Below are 24125 nucleotides of genomic sequence, written 5' to 3' on the forward strand. Positions count from 1 at the left end.
AAGAAACATGCCAGGTGGTCTGGTTCTCACCTTTAGCTGAATACAGTCAAGGACTGACAAAAAAGACCCCAGTGACATTCATCTTTAGGTTTTAGAAACATGTACAGTAAGTCACTGACCAGTTGCTTTGGTTTGTTTTTGTTTTCCCTTTTCAAGGACAGAAAGCAGGACTAGCAGTTAGTATAAGCTCTGATAAAGAGAACTATGTCTCATTCATCCCTGTTCCACAGGGAACGTAGGAGTTCATAGAAGTTGTCTCTGAAGTTCATGACTGGTGGTGTGATGTGAGGGGAAGTAGAAGTGACTAAAATGTGACTCATGGCTGCTCACAGGTGTCATCAGCCATGTGGGGGATGCCTTGAAAGATCATTCCTCCAAGTCCAGAGGCCGGGTCTGTGCTATAGGAATTGCTCCATGGGGCATGGTGGAGAATAAGGAAGACCTGGTTGGAAAGGATGTAAGTGTGTTCTCTGAAGACATTGACAATTTTTAAAAACTGAAGTCTGTATTTTTCGATAATTATAGATTCACATGCAGTTGTAGGAAACAAAAAAGAAAGCTCCCATCCACCTTTTGCCCATTCCTCCAGGTTTTGCATCTTGCAAAGCAATAGTACAACATCACAGTCAGGACAGTGACATACAGTTAAGGTACAGAACATTTCCATCAACACAAGGATCCCTTCTGTTGCCCTTTAATATCTATATCTAATTCCTTCCCACCTCCACTTCCTCCTTATCTCCTGGCAACCACTAATGTACCACACATCTCTGTAATTTTATCAGTTCAAGAATATTACATAAATGGGATAATACAGTATAAAACCTTTGGAAATTTTTTTTTCCACTCTGCATAACATTCCTCCAGATTGTCATATGTATCAATAGTTCCTTCCTTGGCTGGGTGTGGCTCAGTTGTAGAGCTCTTGCCTGGCATGTGTGAGGCTCTGGGTTCAATCCTCAGCACCACATATAAATAAATAAAAATAAAAGTATTGGGTCCATCTATAACTAAAAATATCTTAAAAAATAGTTCCTTCCTTGTTATTGCTGAGTGCTAGTTTAAGGTATGGACTTATCACAGATGGTTTGGCTATTTATCTGTTGAAAGACATCTGGGTCATTGCAGTGGGTCAATTATGAATGAAGCTTCCAAATACATTTGTGTTCAGGATTTTGTGTTAAGATGAATTTTCATTATTCTGTAATAAATAGCTAGGTATACAATTGTTTTTGCTGTCTTAATAGAGCAATTGGAAAAAAAACCTTTCATAAGTAGGATATAGAAGTGAGAATGGGTTTAAGTGTAGTCATTACAAGCACGTGTATTCCATTTGTTTCCCCATTAGTCTTAATATTAAAGTTCTGCAGCTCTGATCCATGTTGTGCATTTTGTCAGGTAACAAGAGTGTACCAGACCATGTCCAACCCTCTGAGTAAGCTCTCTGTGCTCAACAACTCTCACACTCACTTCATCCTGGCTGATAATGGCACCCTGGGCAAATATGGTGCTGAGGTGAAGCTGCGGAGGCAGCTGGAAAAGCACATCTCTCTGCAGAAGATTAACACAAGTAAGTTCTAGCCAAGACCACAGTACCACCCCTGGACTGACACCACGATCATGAAAACCAAGCTGAGAAGGAAATTGCCCAAGGCTATTGAAAGCTTTAACCTTGATTCTTGCTAGATCAATAGAAAATGACTTATTTAGACCTTATGTCTTAGCCACCTGCCAACATGAATTCACTGAGCTCCATGTGATGTTTTGCTCCAAGTTCACATGTTGGTGCAAGAAACAACCTTGCTGTTGTTGTCATGGTGATGGCAGCACTCATCATGTTGCCCTGTGGTTCTTTTTCCCTGTAATTACTGTCATTATTTTTTAAATGCTTTAACAGGAAAAAAGCAATTCTCACTCAAAGATCTAGTATGATTTCTTACATCAAATAATAAGTGTTAAACGTTATTAAATATCTCTATAACTCTGAGTATCTCACCCAGACTAAGATGACCAGAAGGGAAGACCTATTAGAGAGGGCTGCAAGGGCCATTTGCTTCATCATCCTTGCTGGTTCAGGTGCACATCCCGAGGGGGAATAGTCACTGCTGGGAGACATCGGAGCTCAAACTAGAGATAAAAGAAATTAATCCAACCAGATGAAACAATAAGAACTGGTTAGAATTAAAATAACTGGTGTACTCTTTTTGGACATGCCCCTCTTCCCAACAATCCTTACTGTCAAACAATTGCTAAAGGATCCTAAAGAATATTTTGTTTTTACCATAACTGGTGAGTTTTTTGTGCAAGGCAACCTAGGCCTGTTAAATGATCGTTGTAGAGCATAATTTAAAGGATTGTGATACTGCTTAAGTGGTTAGAATGGTGATGACCTACTACAAAAACTTGTAGGTTTCTGAGCAACAGATCTTGATGGATAAATTGGTTGAACTGGTTTTTGCTCTTAACATTTTAAATTTTTCTGGACCTGAAAGTTTTCACGTTGCCCAACTTCACTTGATCATGTGACTTGTGGGCTTCCCTTTGTCATCCTTTGCCTAGGGCTTTGAGTGGGGCAGGGACAGCAAAGGGGTGCTCACTCGTCACCTCCCACAGCATGCAGCTTCAGGAAGTCCAGCCTAAGCCAAGAAGAACCAGTTCTATTATTTTTCTAGAAAAGAAGGTGATTTGGCCACCATATTACTGAAGCTTTAAAACCCCAATCCTAGCTTGGGTTGGAAATCTCAAGGGCAGAGTTTATGCCATCTCAATCCATTTTCCAGTATCTCTTTTTTAGGACTTGGTATAAAACAGACTTTCAATGCTTATTTGCTGAAATGAACCTAACTGTAATTATTCATGTACAAGACAGAAAAATATCTCAAACTATTTAAGCATCCCTGACATAGAAATGCACTGTGAAAGCAAACCACAAACTCTGACTTCACCTACTTGAAACTCTCAAATCTTCTCATAACCTGTGCTAGAAGATTTTATGTGAAGCTCTTGAGAACTGTGGCACCAAGGATACTTTTCTTAGTTGTTGTTTGCTAATGTTAATCAATTAATTCCCATCATTAACAGACATCTGGTGAAATAGTCTCAGAGTACAGCCAGCCCTGCATATCCCTGGGCCCTGCCTCCAGGGATTTGAACAACTGCAGATGGGAAATATTCAGGAGTAAAAACTGCATCTTTACTGCACATGTACAGCCTTTTTCCCCCTTATCATTATTCCCTAACCAATACAGGATAATAATTATTTACATAGTATTTGCATTGTATTAGGTATTGTAAGTCAACTAACAATGATTTAAAGTGTATGGGAGATTTGTGTAGTTTTGATACGATAGTACAACATCTTATACAAAGGACTTGAGTAGCCTCAGATTTTGGTATTCACAAGGGGCAAGTCCTGGAACCACTGAGGGACAACTGTATAATCAGTCCTGGTCAGTTCTTTGAACATTGTGTAGAAGGCATATTTGTCACTATCCACTCACTCAGAATTCCAGCTTCCTAGAATCCCCTGTCACTTCCTGCTTCCTAGAGCCCATTCTGCTGGTTTTACAAGTTATTAGCATGCAACTATTGTGTTCTTAGAGAATCCTATTATCTGATTTTTTTTAAGGGAGAAGGAATACTCAGGGAATAATCCTTTAATCGATGGGCTAATAGTAGTCAGTGGGTTTGTTTCTAAGATCATTTATGGGTTGATTATCCCTAATCTGAAATTCTCTGGACCTGAATTGTTTCAGATTTCAGAGTTTTCAGATTTGGGAATACTTGCAGAGACTAGGTGAGCATACCTCATCCAAAATTCCAAAATCTGAAAGTTGAAACATTCTCCTTATGGGCTTTCAGATTTTCAGATTAGGGTTGCTCAGCCTGGACTACCTTATTGTAGGCACTGAAGGCAGAAAAAAATAACAGCAACATACCATATTTACATGCTACTTAAAGTTTGCAATATACTTTGATAGCCAAAGATTTTCTTCCATTTTAGATCTCTTGCTCCTTCAAGAGAGAAGGGGGTCTTAGTAATTATTCACCTTTTACAAATGGTCATCTAAGTCTCATGGTGGTTTGGTAATTGGCCCAAGGGTGTTTTTGTTTTGTGTTTGTTTTTGTTTTAGTTTTGGTTTGTACTGGGGATTGAACCCAGGGGTGTTTAACCACTGAGCAATATCCCCAACTTTTTATTTTTTTATTTAAGACTACTTTGGGAAAGACCAGGGACTGAAGTGAGCTCTCCTGTTTCTGGCCTAGACCCCCTTTCACTGCTTCATTCTTTAAGGGAAAGCCAGTCAGGTGGGAATTTCAGACCCCTAGGGCAGGACAGAGAGGGCAGAGCATAGTCCAGTGCTTCTCAGGGCTCACCTGTATGCCAGGTGAGTTATACATGGAGTTCAACCACAGGGGAGTCAGAAAGTTTAGGATTTTTGAGTTTCTGGGTTTTCCAGTGAGACCATAATACAAGGTTTGAATGCAAAAATGAAAACAATCATGATGTGCCTGAATTCCTTTCCACCTCAGGGTAAATACTAATGCCACCTGGAGCATCTGTCAAGTTGAAAAATTTGTACTCTTCACCATGTTTCAGGAATTAAAATGAGACTGCTAAACATCGGTCCAAACAGTGAATGTGGTTTGTGTTGCAGGACTGGGGCAGGGTGTGCCAGTCGTGGGCCTCGTGGTGGAAGGGGGCCCTAACGTGGTTTCCATTGTCTTGGAATACCTCCGAGAAGACCCTCCAGTCCCTGTGGTGGTCTGTGATGGCAGTGGACGAGCCTCGGATATTTTGTCCTTTGCACACAAGTACTGTGAAGAAGGAGGGTAGGATTTCTGATGTGTGATGAAGGGTGGGTTCTTAATGCCTTGTTAGGCCAAAGAGAACATCTGAAGTGATCTGCTTAGACATTCCAAAAATGCTTAACTGAGGAAGATTTGCTAGATCTCCTCTCCCATTCCCAAGGTCAGCATGCGAGGGAGCTGTCAGGAGCATCTTGTTTCTGACAGAATTCTCTCTCTGGCAGAATACTCTCCTTTCCAACTTCATTTTCCTTATAAGGTTTACAACAAGGCTGGAATTTAAGACAAGTGTGAATGCATTTTTTGACCATGGTGACTTTTTTTTTTTTGTCTTCTATGCAGAGATACCCTCCTCCAATAGTTTCAAATAAAAAATAACAGATGAATATAGAGATGTCTGATTGATTAAAAAATGAGTTGAACTTGCTTTGTTTTGTTCTCTTTTGCATTTCCTTTGAACAGGATAATAAATGAGTCCCTCAGGGATCAGCTTCTAGTTACCATTCAGAAAACATTTAATTACAGTAAGACACAATCACATCAGCTGTTTGCAATTATAATGGAGTGCATGAAGAAGAAAGAACTCGTAAGTGTCTTGAATTTATTTCCATCAATCTCCACAGAGAGAATTATGTTTCCTTTTCTAATTCTGCCCATGTGTGCTTGATGGAGTTGTTCATATTTTAGTTCAGCCTCTTCCAAGAGGCAGTTTACAAATCCACACTAAATTGATGGTTGTGTCCACGTGATGGAAGCAGAACAAGCTCACACAGCGGCGGGTCCCAGGTGCTTTCAGACGTTAGCAAATATGAGGTTGCATCACACAGCTTAGTGTTTCAAAATATGAATCAGATTTAAAGACTTGGGGGAGAACAGCATATAACACCCTTAGATGTGCTTACAAAGTTGAAATCATTTCACTTTCCAAATGTCATAATTGTTTCCCACTTCTTACTTCCTGTGTTCATAGGAAATGAGGACTCCTTGTGCAAATAAGAAGGCATCTTTAAATTTTTTAATTTAAAAATTTCCTATAAATATGTCCTATTAGATTAGATATGCTTTTATCATCTCAGGTGGCTATTTGGATATTGGAGTGTAAACCCTGAATGGCTTCCCCTTCTCAAGGGTTGGAGCAGATCACATAAATGATAAAATCAGAATCCAGGCAAGCATTCACAGTCAGTAAGAGCAAAGTTGTAACTCCTGGAAATCAAAAAGACTTGGTTTGAAATTGTTCAGTTCTCTGAATCATCTCATCACACATCAGTCTCTGTGGTTGTTTTTTTTTTTTTTTTTTTTTTTTTTTTTTTTTTTTTTAAAAAAAGCACCTCTACCCTGACTCTTGTTTTCAACTCTCTCTCTCACTTTAACTATCTTCACAATGCACTTATTTTCAGGTCACTGTGTTTAGAATGGGTTCGGAGGGTCAGCAGGACGTGGAGATGGCAATTTTAACTGCGCTGCTCAAAGGTGAGCTCTCAGGAAACGGTGATTCCTGTCCTTTCAATGCCAGGCTGTCCTGGGGCCATCTCTCTCTTCTCTACCTGGGGATTGTGTCTGTTGGTTTCAGAACTCTGAGCCAGCTATGCTGCCTGGAGTAATCTCAGCACAAAACCACACTAGAATAAGACTCCAAATGGGTTTCTGAAGAGCAGGGGTCTGTAGGTGCCCATGGACCATGGTGGGCTGAAGTCAAAACCATTTCCATTTGTAACTGGTCCATTGAGGGCTTCTATTCACAGTGTAAACATGAACTGGGGTTCCTTTGCATCACTGCATTCTGCAGGGCTCTGTTCAATTTCCCTATCCTGCCTATAATGACAGGCTTGGAATAGGCACTTGTGAGGCAGCTTCTACTCTGGGATGCATACTTCTTCCCTGCCTCTCAGCTAGACTGGGGCCGTGAGAAGGGGGTCACTGTGGGCTGGCTGCCTGACAGTGCCACACTGGTCTTCATGTGGGCCAACCCCTTGAAGGGGGTGTTGCCCCTTGGCCTGGCCTGGCAGATATCTGGGCAATCCCAAAGTCCCTGCCCTTTTGCAGATGATCTCTTGAGTTACTAGATTCCTCCTCTGTTCCTCCCATGGAGATGATACAGAGCTGGCATGGGAAGAGATTGGCTCCACCTTCTTCTCAGGAAGCTCTTAGAGAATGTAGAGTGCTTAGCCTGGGCCTTAGTAGTAATCAGGAGTGAAAACAAAGGCAGCAGTTAGTTCCAAAGGGAGCATCTGCTCACTGCCCAGCACCTGCCTAACCCAGGTGATGCCAGGCATGGAGTGAAAAATCACTCTTACTTCTTGCCTTTCCAGGAACCAATGCATCGGCTCCAGATCAGCTGAGCTTGGCACTGGCTTGGAACCGTGTTGACATAGCACGAAGTCAGATCTTTGTCTTTGGGCCCCATTGGCCGGTGAAACTAAGTGTTTTCAATCCATATCATTTATTGTGACTTTGTAAAGATGATATTAGTACATTCCCCTTTGTGACATGGATCTCAGGAAATAATCTGGGGTTTCTAATGATCTGATGGATGATCACTAAGATTATTAGGTGCTATTTAACTTCAAAGAACAAAAATGAATTAAGAGCTATGAGCACTAATTCTTTGGGAAAACTGACCAAAAAATATTTTATCATTGTTGGTCAAAGTGGGTCTTTACCCTTTTAAAAATGAAAAAAGGAAGAGAGAATAGCTCATTAAAATTAAATACAATACTTCCAACCATGGCATTGATTTTTCAATTATGTTTCATGAAACCCTGGAGGCCTAGAGAACTATGTGTGTGAGTTGTGTATGTGGTCTTTCTGTGTAGCATTTTTAGTGTTTGTGGTGTGGTTTAATTATTGTATGCCACATATGTGTGGGATGTGTGGAGGTGTGATGTGTGGTGTGATGCATATGCAGTTTAGTGTGTGATGTCTGTGTATGCGTGTGTAAAGTATGGGGGTGGGGGTTTAGCATGGATGATGTGTAATATGTGAAGGAATGTCTGTGTGTGAGATAAGTTGTGGATATGTCATGTGCATAAGGGGGTGTCTATGTGATATTATGATGAATTAGTGAATAATGTATGGGCCATGGGTGGTATAGTGTGTGTGAGGTTGGGGGATATTTTGTTTGTTTATGATTGTGGAGATGTATAGTGAGGAGAGACAGAGTATGGGGTAGTTGGAAAGTACAATATGTGTGTGTGATGTGATATGGGACAAGCTGTGTATGGTGGAGTGTACATGGTTGGGGGATATTTTGTGTGTGGCTGTGAATGTTAAAAGTGGAGATACATATATATGAATATATGTATATATGTATATAAATGCATACAGGGGCTGGGGTTGTAGATCAGTGGTAGAGCACTTGCCTAGCATATGTAAGGCACTGGGATCAATCCCCAGCACTACATAAAAATAAACAAATAAAATAAAGGGATTTGTTCATCTACAACTAAAAAAAAAGCTGATTTTAAATAAATAAATGCATACATATAAACATACATATATATTGATTTTGTGTACGTGTACATATGGGTGGGATGTGTGTGTGTATGTGTGTAAATAATGGCCGTGTGATGAGTAGTTCTGGGCCTCTTATTTCTTTAGTCAAAGCAGCTTCTTTGATCTGTTCTTCAGATTTGGTTTCAGAGTGAATTTTGGTTTGGAAAGGACTCTCCTCCTTACACATGAGGGTAGGGTATTTAGAGGATTCATGTCAGGCTTTTTAAAAATCATATTTCTCAAAACATGCCTAGAATTTTGCTGTTCAAATGCACTTCACTTTTTATAACAACTTTTTATCAAACTGGAATGAACAATTTATGAATAAGTCTGTTAAATAAGGTGTTGGGAAAAGGGGTGTTTGTGCATGTTGCTTATTGAATTACCTAAATTAAGAAAAATGTTATGATACCTTAAACACTTTAATTTCTTTCTAATATTTTGGTTTCTCAACTCTTGGTAAAGGAATTCAAAGCAAAATGAATTATTTCTTGAGTGGCTATGAGACAGAATGCTGTGGCAGAGAACTTAGGAGATTCCAGTATGAATTGCAAAGGAAGGGCTTGATACTCAAGAATGTCTTGAGACTTTCTGTTTAGGAGGAATATCCCCCCCATCCAGTATCTTTGCTTTATTATTATTATTATTATTATTTTTGAGAGAGAGAATTTTTTAATATTTATTTTTTAGTTTTTTTTCGGTGGACATAACATCTTTATTTTATTTTTATGTGGTGCTGAGGATCAAACCCAGCACCCCGTGCATGCCAGGCAAGCGCGCTACCGCTTGAGCCACATCCCCAGCCCCACTTTATTATTTTTAAAAGCAGCTTTCCAGGTCATCTACAGAGAGAGAGGAAGAACTATGTTTTCCAATTATAGAAAGAGCTAACCAGGGATCAGTCGGAGCACTTGGTGATTAACTCTAGAAAAATGGACCTGCCTGACCTAACTTGACTGCCTGCATCTGATCCTCTCAAGACAAAGGCAACAAGTAATCTGAAGAAAGTATATAAAACTCAGTCAAGCAATTGTTCATGCCCCCACCATAGAACTAGAAAATCCACAATACTGTGTTTGTTTTATAACTTTTTTCCCCACTCAATATTATTAGTGTTAAATGTTTTCCAGCCATCTTTCTAATGCTACTTTAATAAGACTTGGTATTCTTCACTTTCTATTTTTCAGTTAATATATAAATATGGTTTTAAAATCAAATAATGAAAATGAGCATACAATCACAAGCAGAAGGTTCCCTGTCCCACCTCCCAAATAATTTAACTGTCTCTACTGTTTCCTGGCAGTTGCTTGTGTACATCGACAAAATACGTTTTATCATTGTTTCTTGATTAATTACACATGTAGACATATCCGCCAATTCTTCATTTGGAAATAGAAGGACGAAACTCTCTTGCACTTCTTCCACCTCTCCCTGCTCCTCCTGGATTTGACAGCTACCTGTTTAATTGTTTCACTGGTCACGTTTATAAAGGTAAAGAATACATGACACCCTCCACTTGTTTCATCAGTTTCAGACTCTCATTTTGTAAAATGAGGAAATCAACTTTTTATTTCTCCTTATACCATCAGCCTTCCTAATGCAATCAGCCTTGCTATTTATGTGGCCAATAATGTTTACAAACCATTCTTTAATTATTATTAAAAGTTCTGTCAATATCTTGCTCATGGAGCTTTCATACATGGCCTCTAAAAATGGAGAAACCAACAGATTTTACATTGTCCTGATTGCTGAAAGATTGTTCACTACTGAACCTCACAGTAAACTTGAACTCAAAGATAAGGAAAGGCAGTTCTGGTTTTTCTTTGCATTTCTAATTAATTCTCTTTTTATCTTCTTAATTTGCCTTCACATCATTAAGATTTTTCTATTGTCTTCATCATTACTGTTCATTTCTTCTTAGAGAATCTTTCAAATCCTATGATTTCAAACCCAGCTGCCCTGGATGCTCTTGAAGTCTATTGCACTGCTGTTGGCTTCAGATATCACTCTCTTAAGTGTTGTAGACCCTTGGTTACCTAGTCATGTTTCAGAATGGGGGATGGGATTGCTGAGTTAGTAGGGGAGCCTATTTTGCTAACAGGGCTTTTCTCATCCCTGAGGGGATTGAAATGGAATTCCCCACCTAGGAATGATGTGTACTCTTAATATAACAGTTTGTGGTAGGAAGGACTTAAGAATTCCAACACAACAAACCAATCCTGGACTGATTTGTTGCACTTTACTAGTCAAATTTCTTCATTTCCTATCTTCTATTATTTAATGCAAAAATAAAAGCTTACTGAGAGTATAATGGTGGTTACTAGGGGTGAGAGTGTGAGGGATAGGGAGATCCTGGCCAAATAGTATACAGTTTCAGTTATATGGAGAAATCAGTTCTGGAGATCTATTGTACAGCATGGTGTCTATAATTAATAATAATATATAGTATATTTGAAAATTGCTGAGAGAGTAGATTTAAAATTTTTCATCACTAAAGTGTAATAAGTATGTGAAGTAAGAGGTACGTTAATCAGCTTGATCTAATCATTCTACAGTGTGTACATCTATGAAAACATCACATGTATGCCATATGTATGTCATTTGTCACTGGTAAATAAATAAAAATAAAATGAAAGGTGCCCCAATAAAGCCCTTTGTCAAAACATGATTTTAAACATAACAACAAAGAGAGAGAAATGTTTGGTAAATACAAATAATAAAGATTTTTATGTATTTATATTGAATCATAAAAAATTGGGTTAACAATTATTGAAGGAAAAAAGTTACACTTGGTCTGAGCAAAAAAGAGGGAGGTCTGGAAACATCATGACTGCTGGACACTTTAAAGACAAAATCTACAAACTTTTTAGTCACCCTCTCTGAGGTTTGGGGAACATGAAGAAATATCTTCTGACTTTTCAGGACAAGAATTATTTCCACTTGTGGACATGAGGCCTGCCCTGATAGAACTATGAACTCAAATTATAAAAACTAATATAAAAGATATCAGGTAATTATAAAAACTAAGATAAGAGATTCTAGCTTTCATAATTATTGATAACATCTACTGATTATGTTTGAGTCATACACTGAGTTTTATCCCATGTATTTGAACATTACTGGATTCACCCTCCCAATTCTGAAGCAGCTCTAAATATCTTCATTTTATAGTTTGGGGGGATGAGACCCAAGAAGTTAAGTGATTTTTTCCCCTAAGTTTGCTCAAGAGACTTTTAAATAGTACACATGTCAAAGAATTCCAAAGAGAAATTTTTAAATATTTTGAATTAAATAAAAATGTAAGTGCAACTTATCAAAGTTTGCAAGATGCAGAAAAAGCAGGTTTGGTTTGAGGGAAATTTCTAGCACTTACATATCAGAAAAGAAGAAAGTTTCCACCTAAAGAAATTGAAAGAAGAGTAAATTAAATGCAAAGCAAGCAGAAGAAAATAAATAACAAAAATTTGAGTAGAAATTAACAACATTAAAAATAGAAAACCAATTGAGGAAATCAACAAAATAAAAATATTAGTTTTATTAAAAGATCAGTGAAATTAATAAATTTCTATCCAGGCTAATTAAGAAAAAAAGAGAAAAGACTCAAATTAGTAATATCAGAAATGAAGGAAGAGACATCACAAAGGTTCCATGAACATTAAAAAATAAGAAAAAAATATTATAGACAATATCTCTAGCAAGTGATTGTTCAACCCATATTTGAGGTTGTAAAGGAGTAATTTCTCTCTCTGGATGTGGTTTATGCCATCTCACATTCTTTTTAAAGTATGGCATTCACAATTTAACACTCTGTGTTAGGTGCATTCTCACCTACAGCCCTGAGGACGGTCACCTGCCTTGTGCTGTCTCTACACTTTGGGAAATATAGAAACATACCATCTTTTCACACAATTTAAGTTTTATCTGCAGAAAATCCAAAGAATTTTCTCATGTATACCACCTACTAATCCACATGTCCTTCATCCTGGAGTTAGCTGTTCTTGGATCAGATAGTGATGTTGTATTTAAGCTTGCTAGATTCATTCCATCATGATAGCCTGTCAAGATATTTAAAATTCTAATTATATCTTCCTTTGTACTTTCCTCAGGACTAAAGAAATGACTTAAGCAGCCTGTCTCTCTTTCCAGTCTATCCCTCTTATTCTTTGAGATTCCTCTAGAAGCTTCACTTACAAGTTATTTTTGTTGGAAGAGCCATTTCTAAAAGTGATACCTAGTACTCAGTCTCAACATCTAAAACAGATGAGCAACAAGCTCAGTTCATTCTATAAGCCACCTTCCTCCTAGAAGCCCCTGAAACCCCTCCTCAGAACTCAAAGCTCTGCTGGCCCAGACTCAAAGCTACTCCTTAAGGTTACAACTGTGCTTTCAAAATCCTGGACATGACCCATGAAGGCAGAGAAGGTGAACTTACCTGAGTACCAGGGAACTCTCTTCCAATGCCTGACCACATCTTTTCCGTCTTTTCACTCTCCTCAATAGCAAAGTCGAAAGCCACAGAGAAAAGGGATTCTGATGATTCTCATTTGCTCAGCAGCAGCAAATGGTGGAACCAATCTCTTCTTTCATTTTCTTGAGGCAAATCAAACTTGTGTTTAAAAAAATTCCACATTTTCACTCATTCATTTGCTTAGCAAATGTTGGTTGACTACTTCTTGTGTGTCAGGTCTTTGTTCCAGATGCTGCAGACTCAAGGGTGAATAAAACTGACCTGCTACAGCCCTTATTGAACTCTCCACAGGATCTTGGGACTGACTTGAGGGTGGGGAATGGGCAAGAAGCGGGAGGAAGATGTGAAACAGGTAATCAAATAAATATTGGATTACAAATTGTAGCGAGTGTTGACATTGAAAATGCATGCTGCATTTTTAGTCAGCTTCTTCACTGCTGTGACTAAAGGAGCAGACCAGAACAATTGTAGAGGAGGAAAAGTTTATTTGAAAGCTCACAATTTCAGAGGTCTCCATTCATAAACAGTTGGCTCCATTCCTCGGGGCTCGAGGTGAGACAGAACATCAGGGCAGAAGAATGTGGCGGAGGGAAGTAGCTCACATGATAATCAGAAAACAGAGAAAATTCCACTCTCCATATAGAATATATATATATATATATATATATATATACTCTACAGCCACACCTCCAATGAACTACTTCCTCCAGGCGAACCCCATCTGTCTCCAGTTACCATTCAGTTAATTCCATCAGGGATTAATTCACTGATTATGTTAAGGCTGTACCCAATCATTTCTCCTTCAAACCTTCTTACATTGTCTTACACATGAGCTTTTGGGTGTTGGAAGGGGGCTACTTTGTATTGAGACACCTCACATCCAAAGCATAACACTGCACAAGAGCAAATCTGGTGTTGGAAGGGGGCTACTTTGTATTGAGGCACCAGGGAAGGGCTCTCTGGGGAAACAAATGAATGAATACTGAGAACCAACAGGTGAATAAATGCTGGAAGTGAGGGGTGAGCACCTTTCATGCAGAGGGAAGGGCATGAGAACAGGCTAGGACAAGGAAGAGCCCCAGGCATTTTCAAGAAAATAAGAAAGAAGGAAAAAGGCCAGGGTGGCTGGAATGCAGAATGATAAAAGAATAACTCAGGGTAGGCTACAAGCTGGCTAGCATCTGTGCACTGCAGAGTCCTACAAATAAGATCTCAGGGCTTGGAGATTCACTTCAGGGCTTTTCCTTTTTAAACAACAATAAACATTTATTGTTTCTGAGGGTCAGGAATTTGGGAGTGACTTAGCTGGGTAATTGTGGTTCAGGAGCTCTCATGAGATTGTAGTCCAGCTGTAGGCTGGGGCAGCAGTCATCTGAAGGCTAGACTGGGGCTGGAGGTCTCACTTCCAGTGCAGGTCACAATGGCTGGCACATTGACGTTGGCTGTTGGATAGAAGCCTCGGTTTCTTCCCATGTAAACTCTCTGCAAGGTTCCTTGAATGTCTTCACAATATGGTGAATGGAAACTTTTGCTTTTCCTTTTAGTCTTTCCTCTTTGTTTCTTTCTATTGATATTATTTTTGTTTCCTTTTTCCAATTTTTTTGTCATAATAAAATACACCTGATAAAATTTACCATATTAGTTATTTTAAGTGACAGTTCAGTAGTATTAAGTACATTTATATTGCTATGCAGCCATCAGCCACATCCAACTCTAGAAACTTTTCATCTTGCAAAACCTATTAAAAAATAACTCTTTATTTTCACCATTATTCCCTGGCGACAAACATTCTACTTTCTGTTGTGAACTTTAGTACTCTATCTAGATAAGTGAAAATTCACACAGTAATTTGTTTTTTTGTAACTGGTTTATTTTCCTTGGCATAGTGTCCTCAGGGTTCATCCATGTTGTAGTGTGTGTCAGAATTTCCTTCTGTTTTAAGACTGAAAAATGTTCTACTTTGCATATATACCACAGTTTACTTTGTTGGACAGTTGTGTTACTTCTATATTATGGCTATTGTGAATAATTCAGCTATGAACATGGGTGTATAAATATTTCTTTGAGTACCTGCTTTCATTTCTTTTGAGTACATACCCAAAAGCAGAATTCATGAGTCATATGGCCATTCTATGTTTATTTTTTTTCTCCCTCCATCCCCAGTACTGGAGTTAGAACCCAGGGCTCCACACAAGCTAGGCAAGTGCTCTACTACTGAGCTACAGTACCCAGGCCTTTTTGAATTGTTGTTTTGAGACAAAGTTTTGCTGAGTTTCCCAGGCTGGGATTGTAATCCTCCTGCCTCAGCTTCTCTGGTAGCTGGGGATTATAGGCATGTGCCATCATGTCAAGCTTCTATGTTTAAATTTTTGAGGAATATTCTTTTTCATAGCAACTGTACATTTTACTTTTTCACCACAGTGCACAAGGGTTCCAGTTTCTTGACTTTCCTACCAATTATTGTTGTTTTTTTGTTTGTTTGTTTTTTAAAATAGTCCTCCTAATGGGTGTAAGGTGATTTAAATTTGCTGCCGCAGTCTGGCTGGGCACAAAATCACCAGCCACTCAAGCAGGAACAAACTTTTTTTTTGAAACTGCCGCCAATGCCCCTAACGCTCCCAGGGGAAAAAACTGCCGACAGACACTCGCAGCGTTCTCCAGGACCCCAACAGGAAGTCCCTCCTCCGGAATTCCCTCCTACCGCACTTCCCCAACCAATGGGAACTCTCCAGGAGTCCCTTAGCAGACCGAGGTGGACAGCAGGGGTCTAATATCCATAAGAATGCAGATCTTAACATAATCATATCATCTCAATGGCTTGCTTTCAACCAAAAATGCCATGCATCATTCTACTTGGCTATGGCTCTTAACAATTTGCATTTCCCTAATATTTACTGATATTAAGCATTTTATTAGACATTCGTATATCTTCTTTGAAGAAATAGCTAGTCAAGTTCTTTGCCTATTTTTTAATTGGATGAGTTTTTGTTGATGGTGAATTTTAAGAGTTTTTATATATTCTGGATATTAATCCTTTATCATATACATAATGTATAAATATATTCTCTCATTTGTGGGATGACCTAGTTGATAGTGAGGTTTTGTTGTCGTTTTGTTTGTTGTAGTGCAGGAGATAGAATCCAGGGCCTCGTGTACGCAAGGCAAGCACTCTCTCACTGAGCTACGTCCACAGCCCCCGTTGATAGTATTTTCGATACACAAAACTCAAATTTTTTTTGTGAGGTCCAATTTGTTTAATTTTCCTTTTCTGCCTTTGGTGTCATATTCAAATCAAGCCCAATATTGCATGGTTTTGCCCTGCGTTTTCTTCTAAGAGATTTGTAGTTTTAGCTTTTATGTTGAGGTCTCTTATTCATTTTGAATTATTATTTGATATTTGTTTATGGTGTAAGACAATGCTCCAACTTCATTCTTGTGCCTGTGCATATCCACTCTCCTAGCACCATTTGTTAAATGCTGTGTCACTTTTTACTCAAGACCATGATAGTCTTACTTACATGACAACAGTTAAGATACTCTTTCATCCACATCTCTGTGTTGACCAGAAGCTACACAAATGCACACACACTTCCCATGATGTAATCTCTACTACTTCATACTACTTAGGAATTTCAAGTAGGAACATTATGTGCTTCCTTTTATATATTTAAGGATCTCTCTGGAAAATGCACTGGGTAGGTGCAATAGCAGATATGCAGGGTCCTGTTAAGGGTCTATTAGAGTAAGTCAGGTGAAAGATAGCTCTTAGGACTAGAGCAGAGGCAGAGAAAAAGACAAAATTGGACAGAATCGAGCAGCATTTAGCATGTTTCATCTTTGCATAGATTAATCATGAGAAGGGCAGTAAGGAAGAAGCAAGAAGTCAGCAATGACTGACAGTTTTCTGACTTGCACAGAATTTTACCATAATTACCATAATTTACAATTGCTAAATTATGGTGCCACATGACTGAAATGAGGGCCACTGAAAGGGGAACAGGTTGGAGGGGAGGTCTCCTGAGTGTGGTCTTGTACATGGTAAGCTTTGCTCTGTTTTGAATAAGATTCGTCCCCCATAACTTCATGTGCTAGAAGTTGCCCTGGTGTGGCAGTAATTAGGTATCTATAGGGTCCTATTTCAAGGTAATTGAATCACAGAAGCATTTCTATCCAAGAGGACCAATGTGGTTCTTGCAGGGCCCAGATTAGCTCCTGTTAAACCAGATTGTTATAATTAGAAACAGACTGGATCTTCCCCCAGTCTCCAGCTTCCTGATTTGCCTATGATTGGTACCACTAGCAAGCACTCCCACTGTAGTGCCATCTACCATGATGTAATGCAGCCGGAGGGGCCATCAAAAAAAGCTAGTGCCATGGTATTCGGACTTTCAACCTTCAAAGCTACAAGCTAAAATAAACCACTTTTCTTTTATTAAGTATCTAGCTTCAAGCACTTTTCTATAAAAGCAACAGAAATTTGGCTTAAACAAACTTGAAGAGTCTATGAGACATGCAAGTAGAGATGACAAGTAGGCAGCAGAAACTCTGGGGAGGGAGGGACTGTATCTAGACAGGATAGGTTGTTTACAAATAAATGATGGCTGGTGGTGTGGTCAATGAGGTCACCAAGGGACAGAGTAGAGTGAAAGGGAAAGGGATTGAAGACAAAAACCAGAAGAACTTTGCCACTGTGAATCAATGGCCAAACAAGAAAGAGGAAAGCCGGGAGCCTGTGGAGCTCAGGAAATCAAGGGAAGAGACTCAGCAAGGAAGCAGGTGGTAGAGCCAGATGCTCTGAAAACCCAGCACAAGGAGGACAGGAAATGCTAGACACAAGCACAGTCATCAGTGACCAAAGTCAAAGTGGACAGACAGGGAAGAACAGTGGAGCAAGTGGAGGAAAGAATAAAGAGGGAGAGGACGTCCATGGGCAAAAAACTCACCAGAAGAGTTTAGTTGGAGGAGAAAGCAGGTGAGGACATAATCAGGAGAATCAAAGTTCTTCAAATGCTGACTCTGCACCAGGACATAATCCCAGGTTTCTCACATAGCCAGGAGCAAGGTCAGGGTGACAGTCCCACTTCTGTTCTCCCTCTGTTCCCTTGAGTCTAGAGCACTCTGTGCCCTTGATGTCTCCAGTCTAACACCACATTGCATACAGCTCCATAACACCTGGAAAAGTTTCTTTACCCAATCAATAAGTGCTCTGGTTCATGTTTATATCCTGACAAACATCTGCAGTTATATCCATTGTCTCTGGCCCCTTCACTATCAGGTTCTATCATTAGTCAACCATGGTAACATCTCTTCAGTGCCTTTGAACTTAATTCTAAGCACCCTTTTCTTTGTGTAAAAATACATGTCAGTCAAATATGTCAGCCACTTCAAACACACAAAACCATTGCATCAAACCAAGTATGCATTAGTGCACGTGAGCAACAGTGGTTCACAATCAGGACCATCTCCATCAAATAACAAGGCCTGCCACAATTGGTTGTGTAAGTGTGTACACAGGTGTATATACATGTTTGCAATCATGTACATGTTCGCACTCATGCACATGTTCATGAGTGCAGTGTGTGGGATGTGTGTATGTTTGCTGTATGCATGGGAATGCACTGTGTATATATGTGAGTGTATATGACTATGCACATGTATGCTGCCTTCATACATGTAGGTTTTGTGAGTTTGTGTGTGCACATGTGCCATGTGTGAGTGGGCATACTCTGTGTGTGTGTTTGATCATACACAGGTGGGGTGGTCAGGATGCTTGATATAGGACAAGGGTCAGCCTTAATACCTTTTTCCAACTCTGCTTGCTGTGAACTGCAGCCCCTTGGAAGTCTGGCCCCTCCAGTGGATACTAAAGCCACAGAGAAGGAGAAGAAGCCACCAACAGCTACCACCAAGGGGAGAGGAAAAGGAAAAGGCAAAAAGAAAGGGAAAGCAAAAGAGGAAGTAGAGGAAGAAACTGACCCCCGGAAGATCGAGCTGCTGAACTGGGTTTGTGGAAAGTCCTTGCTCTTGATTTTTGGGATCCAGGAGATTGAGTTGGCATCACCTTACTTCTCCAGTGGTAGGGACAGTTCTTGTCGCCTTTGTTTTAATCCTGTGAGGGCCCAGAGTCCCAGAAGGCAGAGGGAAATGATTGATGGGAATATGTCAATATTTCAACAGAAATGACATGCTCACTGTGATGCAGATGTCAGCTGTCCAATACACCACACTTTTCTGCTTTGGAAAGAAAATGCCACTAGGAGAAGTGGTCCTGGTCATCTTGCTTAATAGTGGCTCTCTCTGCCTAGCAGATATGCAGATGCTTGATGCAAGGAAAACAAGCCAATTATTACCACATAATCCCAATTCACCCAGTAAATCCTTCTTGAAAGATAGAGCCTGTGATGGGTATGTGAAGGTAACTGTAGCTGTCTGAGCTGGAAGGCTAGAGCCACATGTGCATGGTGGTTCTCCAACTTGCTGCTGCCAGGACACAGTTGAAACAGGGCCTCTGCAGGGGGCATGTCCTTGCCATTGTCATGGTCCTGTGGCTGCCACAAGGGTATATCTCAGTAAAGAAATAAATGAGAGAAATTGAACAGAGCGACACCAAAATGGTGTTGAATTTTCGAATCTCTTCAGTTCATTTTGAAAGGGAGAGAATCCTTTGTAGGCTTTGATAGAACACATAGGAGTCAAAGTGAGAAGAAAGGAGAGGAGATGAGGCCGGTTTATTCAAGTCAAAGAGCATGGAGAACTAAGGGCTAGGAACTTAAATAGGGCAATTGTGTAGCATGTGTGGGGCCCTGGGGTTCTATCCCCAGCACCATAAAAAAAGAGAGATGGGTAGAAAGGGGTTGGGGAAGAGAGAGAGAAACACAGAACCACATTCTGAATACTCCAAAATCTTGAGGTTTCAAATACTCTTTCCATGATGTTTCCAATTGTTCTGCCTAGTATCTCTCTGAGAGGCCATTCATGAGCTCTCCTTTCTGGATTCATACAGGTGAATGCTCTAGAGCAAGCAATGCTGGACGCTTTAGTCTTAGATCGAGTTGACTTTGTCAAGCTCCTGATTGAAAATGGAGTGAACATGCAACACTTTCTTACCATTCCAAGGCTGGAGGAGCTCTATAACACAGTGAGTGTTCTAGAAAAGGGGGTCAGAAAAGAGCTAGCCCTATGAATATTTTTATCACTGGTGCATAATATGCATAAATGTGTTCACATTCTTATCAACTAATGCTATGCCTAGCCAGACACTCTTCTGGAGTGGTGAAGATGCTCCTTGACTTGCAATGGATTTATGTGCCTATAAACACATCACATTAAAAATATTATAAGTATAACATGCATTTAATGTAGCCATCCTACCAAATATCATAGTTTAGCAACATCGAATGCTATAGAGTCTTGGTTGTTTCCCTGTGGTCATGGGGCTGTCTGGGAACTGTGGCTCACTTTCACTACCCGGTATGGAGAGTAGAATAGACTGCACATGACTAACTTGAAGAAAAGATCAAACTTCTAATTTCAGTTTCCACTGAATGCACCTGTACCACTTTCATTCTATTGTGAAGTCTCACAATTGATGACAAACTATCTAAGTCAGGAATTCTCTGTATGAACTCTTATTCATACTCAGGAGATGAAAGAATCTAGCTTCCTAAAGTCATTAGCAGTCTGATAAGCTACCAGGGGTCATTAATCACTCTTCCCTTGGGACCTTCACATTTTTATCAGGCTTTGGTGGAAAATGTACAACTAAGTTTTCATACAAGGAGCTCTGCTGCATTAGAATGGAAGTGTTTGAATGAAATCCCCTTGGTTTTGTGTATATTGCAAGTTTTGAGAATATATATTCTTCCCCATTCTAAGATTTTAAGTGGCAGAAATAGTCCTCAGCAGCTTCTTGCTAAAACTTAGTGAATCTTTAATGCTATATTGCGCACTGTAATATACTCTTTAAAGTAATTCAACAAAAAGTATCTTACATACCTTTGAAGGTGACAAATACTTCCTAACCAAAATCAGTTCTATCTCCTAAAACAAATAGTCTGATAATGGATTATACTCCAACTCTCACAGGTCATTAATTCTATACAGTAGAGCAGAATTTTGTTCTAAGAATGAAAGAAAAACTTGCTTAATATGGCTAAATGCTTCTCTTTCAGAGACTGGGTCCACCAAACACACTTCATCTTCTGGTGAGGGATGTAAAAAAGGTCAGTCCATCCACTGTTTTATAATTCTTACCTATAGTCATCTTTCACTAAAACAACTTTCTTAAAAGTGGGTTTTTAAATTTCCAAAATATATTAGCTCCTTGTTATTGGATGCACGGGACATAACAAATATCTTCATAAAGAGTTTACCTTAAAACTAAGAGAGAAAAGGACAAGCTTTTTCTAAGTTGATTGTGCATCCCCACATGATAGGAATGTGCTGGATGGCTGCTTGACTATGGATGGTGCCATGGCCAAACCAGGGGCAGCAGCCAGCAAGGACCCTGCCTCCCCTCCCCTGAGCACCACCATCCCCAGGGCAGCCTTATATACCTACTTTGGGTTCTCTCACTCATTAACTGTGCCTCTTTCCATAAGTACCAACAGGAGGTCCTCATTAATTCTGTGTGTCCTGTAGATTGCGGCAGATGTCTTCGGGCCTTTCTGTTCCCTTGTTGTTAAGCTATAGCTGCTCTTCTCACTTTCTACCGTTTCTGACTACTTGCAGTCTGTGTTCTTATACAACATCCCTCTCTTGGTATTCTAGTGTGGTATTTCTTGTGCCCTGTTGCCATAGGTTAGAGGATTAGATTAGGTTCAAAGGAGAGTGATTCATTTTGTTAAAATGCCTGGCACGCAGAGTTTGTAATATGTACTTGTTTTCTGAGCAATAGAAAATAACTGAAATCAAAGAATAGGGTTTTCAGCCAGAGTCCTAGATAGTTTTCCCAGACTTAATACAAATATTTGGTTCCAATAATATACGAGAATGTGACTTCTACAGAGATTCATGAAGCAAAACAGAATCAGTGGATCTGGGAACTAAGAGGGACCTCCAAAATCCTCTGACTTACAGCCCTAGTTTCCACATAAGGATTCTGATTTTTTCCCCATAGAACCCAGCTGGAAGATTGATTAGGAAGGTCAAACTTTCAAAAGTGATAGTTACCCTGGTTCAGGCCCAACAATTTCCCACCTGAACGGCTTCAATAATCTCCTTCTATCCTCTACATCCAGCTTAAAGTCGTCTGAAGTTTCTCAATGGGCCACAACATGAAACTCAAGCTCCTTCCAAGGAACATGCACCCCACTGGGCCTGGCACATGTCCACATCCCCTAATCTAACCTATCACATCCCTACCATACTATATACTAACCCCACCTAACTCTCTAGTGTCAGAGGAGTCTCTGTTCTGTCCTGCACCACACTGTGCTCACCTCTGCAGCATTCTTCTACCTTCTCACCCGTTGTCCCTGCTCCACCTGCTCCAAACTGCCTTAGAAATTCTTCCTGGAAGGCTTACTCACCCTTCCAATGCCCACCCAAGCAGACTCCAGCCACTCCTGTGCATTGCATATTCTACTGCACTGGGGCTGTTGACAGTTTTGCTACACAACACCTGGCTCCCTAGAGTTCTCATCACTAATAAGAAATGTGGTCAAGGATCACAATAGTGGGGAACAAATTTGTAATGCATGAGTGAATTCTTTAGTTAATGTGGCCTGTCCTATTTTAAAGGAAGTATGTTGGGAATGAGTAATGGTCACGTGATGGATCCCAAGATACCACCATCATTTCAACTATATGAAATTAACCCATCAATAAATGGCACAGAGCAAAAATTCCTATACATTTGGTCAGCTCTGCTCCCTGGATAAATCAACCAGCCCAGGATGTGAATGAGTGACCATGAGTACCTGGGGCACCTCTGTTCTCTCTATTCCTCTTCTCTCCCACTGACTCTGTCTTAACAGACTCTTCCCCTTCACCACTCCCAGACACACCAGGTGGTATGTGGTGTTTGTATTATTACTAAAGAGCTGGGAAGGTGGTTCCCCTAGAATTAGATTGGACACCATGAAGGCTTTCACAAGAAAATTCCAGTCCCTGGGAAAATTCTGACCTCCCATGGCCTCCCATGAAGTCTTTCTCTTTTGCATAAAACCTGGCCCCTGCCCCATGAGTCTGAGCTCTTCTCTACAAGCAGCTACTGAAGCACCTGCTCATCCAAACTCCTCTGGTGTATGCCAGCTACACCATACCATTTCCTTACATTTACACATGAGAACTGCAAACTGACATGTTGGGCCACAATCTTGCCCAATCATTAACCCTATAGTGGTATAGACTTCTAACCCTTTCTTCCTGTTAGAAAAGCTTAACTCATTTTCTGGAATCTGGTTTAAACCAATATCTCCCTCAATCACATGAACAGAGATTGAATATTGTGTAACCACTCATCTATGACATGACATGAACTCCCAAGTGGAGATGGCCACTTATGCCAATGTGTGAGATGATGTCTACACTGTGAATGCATGTGAACTGAGACAAATTTTTTTTTTCTTTTTTAAAACAGAGCAACCTTCCACCTGATTACCACATCAGCCTCATAGACATAGGGCTTGTGCTGGAGTACCTCATGGGAGGAGCCTACCGCTGCAACTACACTCGGAAAAGTTTTCGGACCCTATACAACAACTTGTTTGGACCAAAGAGGGTACAGCTCAGTAGCTGTGCAGTGTTTTGTGTTTCCCAAAGTGACATATGGTTCCTTGCTGTGCTTTCCAACAACTCAGACCATTCAAAGCCAAATCTTTGCACCATCTTCCAACACAAATTTCCAGCCTCCTGCAGTGACTGCCCCATGTGAGGCCTCTCCAACCTCATGGATGGCCAGCTTCATGCACCGTCCTCCTCCCTAACCCACCCCTTAACATGTCAGCAGCTCAGCAAATCAATTGCATCTGCCCTCCTTTGTCCACGGTAACCCTCCTCCTGAGAAGACAGCTACAGTCTCTCCTGCCTCCAATCCATCCGACCACCCTTCCACTGTAGCAACCATCATCTTCCAAAGCAAGGGACACAACAGCACACTCCCTGCCCAGATCCACTCAGGGTTCCCTGCTGCCTGAACAACCATGGCCAAACTCATTATCATAGCATCCAGGACTCTCTGCCTGCTGTCCCCACCCTGTCACGGTAGACTATATTTCTCCAACAAAATCGAACTTTATTCCTGTGCTTGCCATGGCTCATCCCCCTGATTGTACCTTTCAAAATCCGCCTCTCACCAAAAGCCCAAGTCTAAAGTCAGATCTTTCACAAAGTCTTCCCTTCACCCCCAACT

At 40.2% G+C, this 24125-nt stretch overlaps 1 protein-coding gene across 1 annotated transcript in view; it reads left to right on the forward strand.

Moving 5' to 3' along the window:
- Positions 1-24125, forward strand: part of TRPM1 (transient receptor potential cation channel subfamily M member 1) — a gene marked incomplete at both ends in the record, with an annotated part of 139166 nt that overhangs the window by 72889 nt on the left and 42152 nt on the right. The window contains 10 exons of the mRNA XM_081291346.1: positions 333-457; positions 1399-1570; positions 4659-4833; positions 5272-5395; positions 6210-6282; positions 7122-7222; positions 18605-18775; positions 19776-19910; positions 20944-20994; positions 23355-23495. Of these exons, the coding sequence (XP_081147472.1) occupies positions 333-457; positions 1399-1570; positions 4659-4833; positions 5272-5395; positions 6210-6282; positions 7122-7222; positions 18605-18775; positions 19776-19910; positions 20944-20994; positions 23355-23495 (1268 nt within the window). The remainder of the gene's footprint in view (positions 1-332; positions 458-1398; positions 1571-4658; positions 4834-5271; positions 5396-6209; positions 6283-7121; positions 7223-18604; positions 18776-19775; positions 19911-20943; positions 20995-23354; positions 23496-24125) is intronic.

This window comes from Spermophilus citellus, assembly GCF_964194105.1.
Source record: "Spermophilus citellus genome assembly, chromosome: 4".
Lineage (NCBI taxonomy): Eukaryota > Metazoa > Chordata > Mammalia > Rodentia > Sciuridae > Spermophilus > Spermophilus citellus.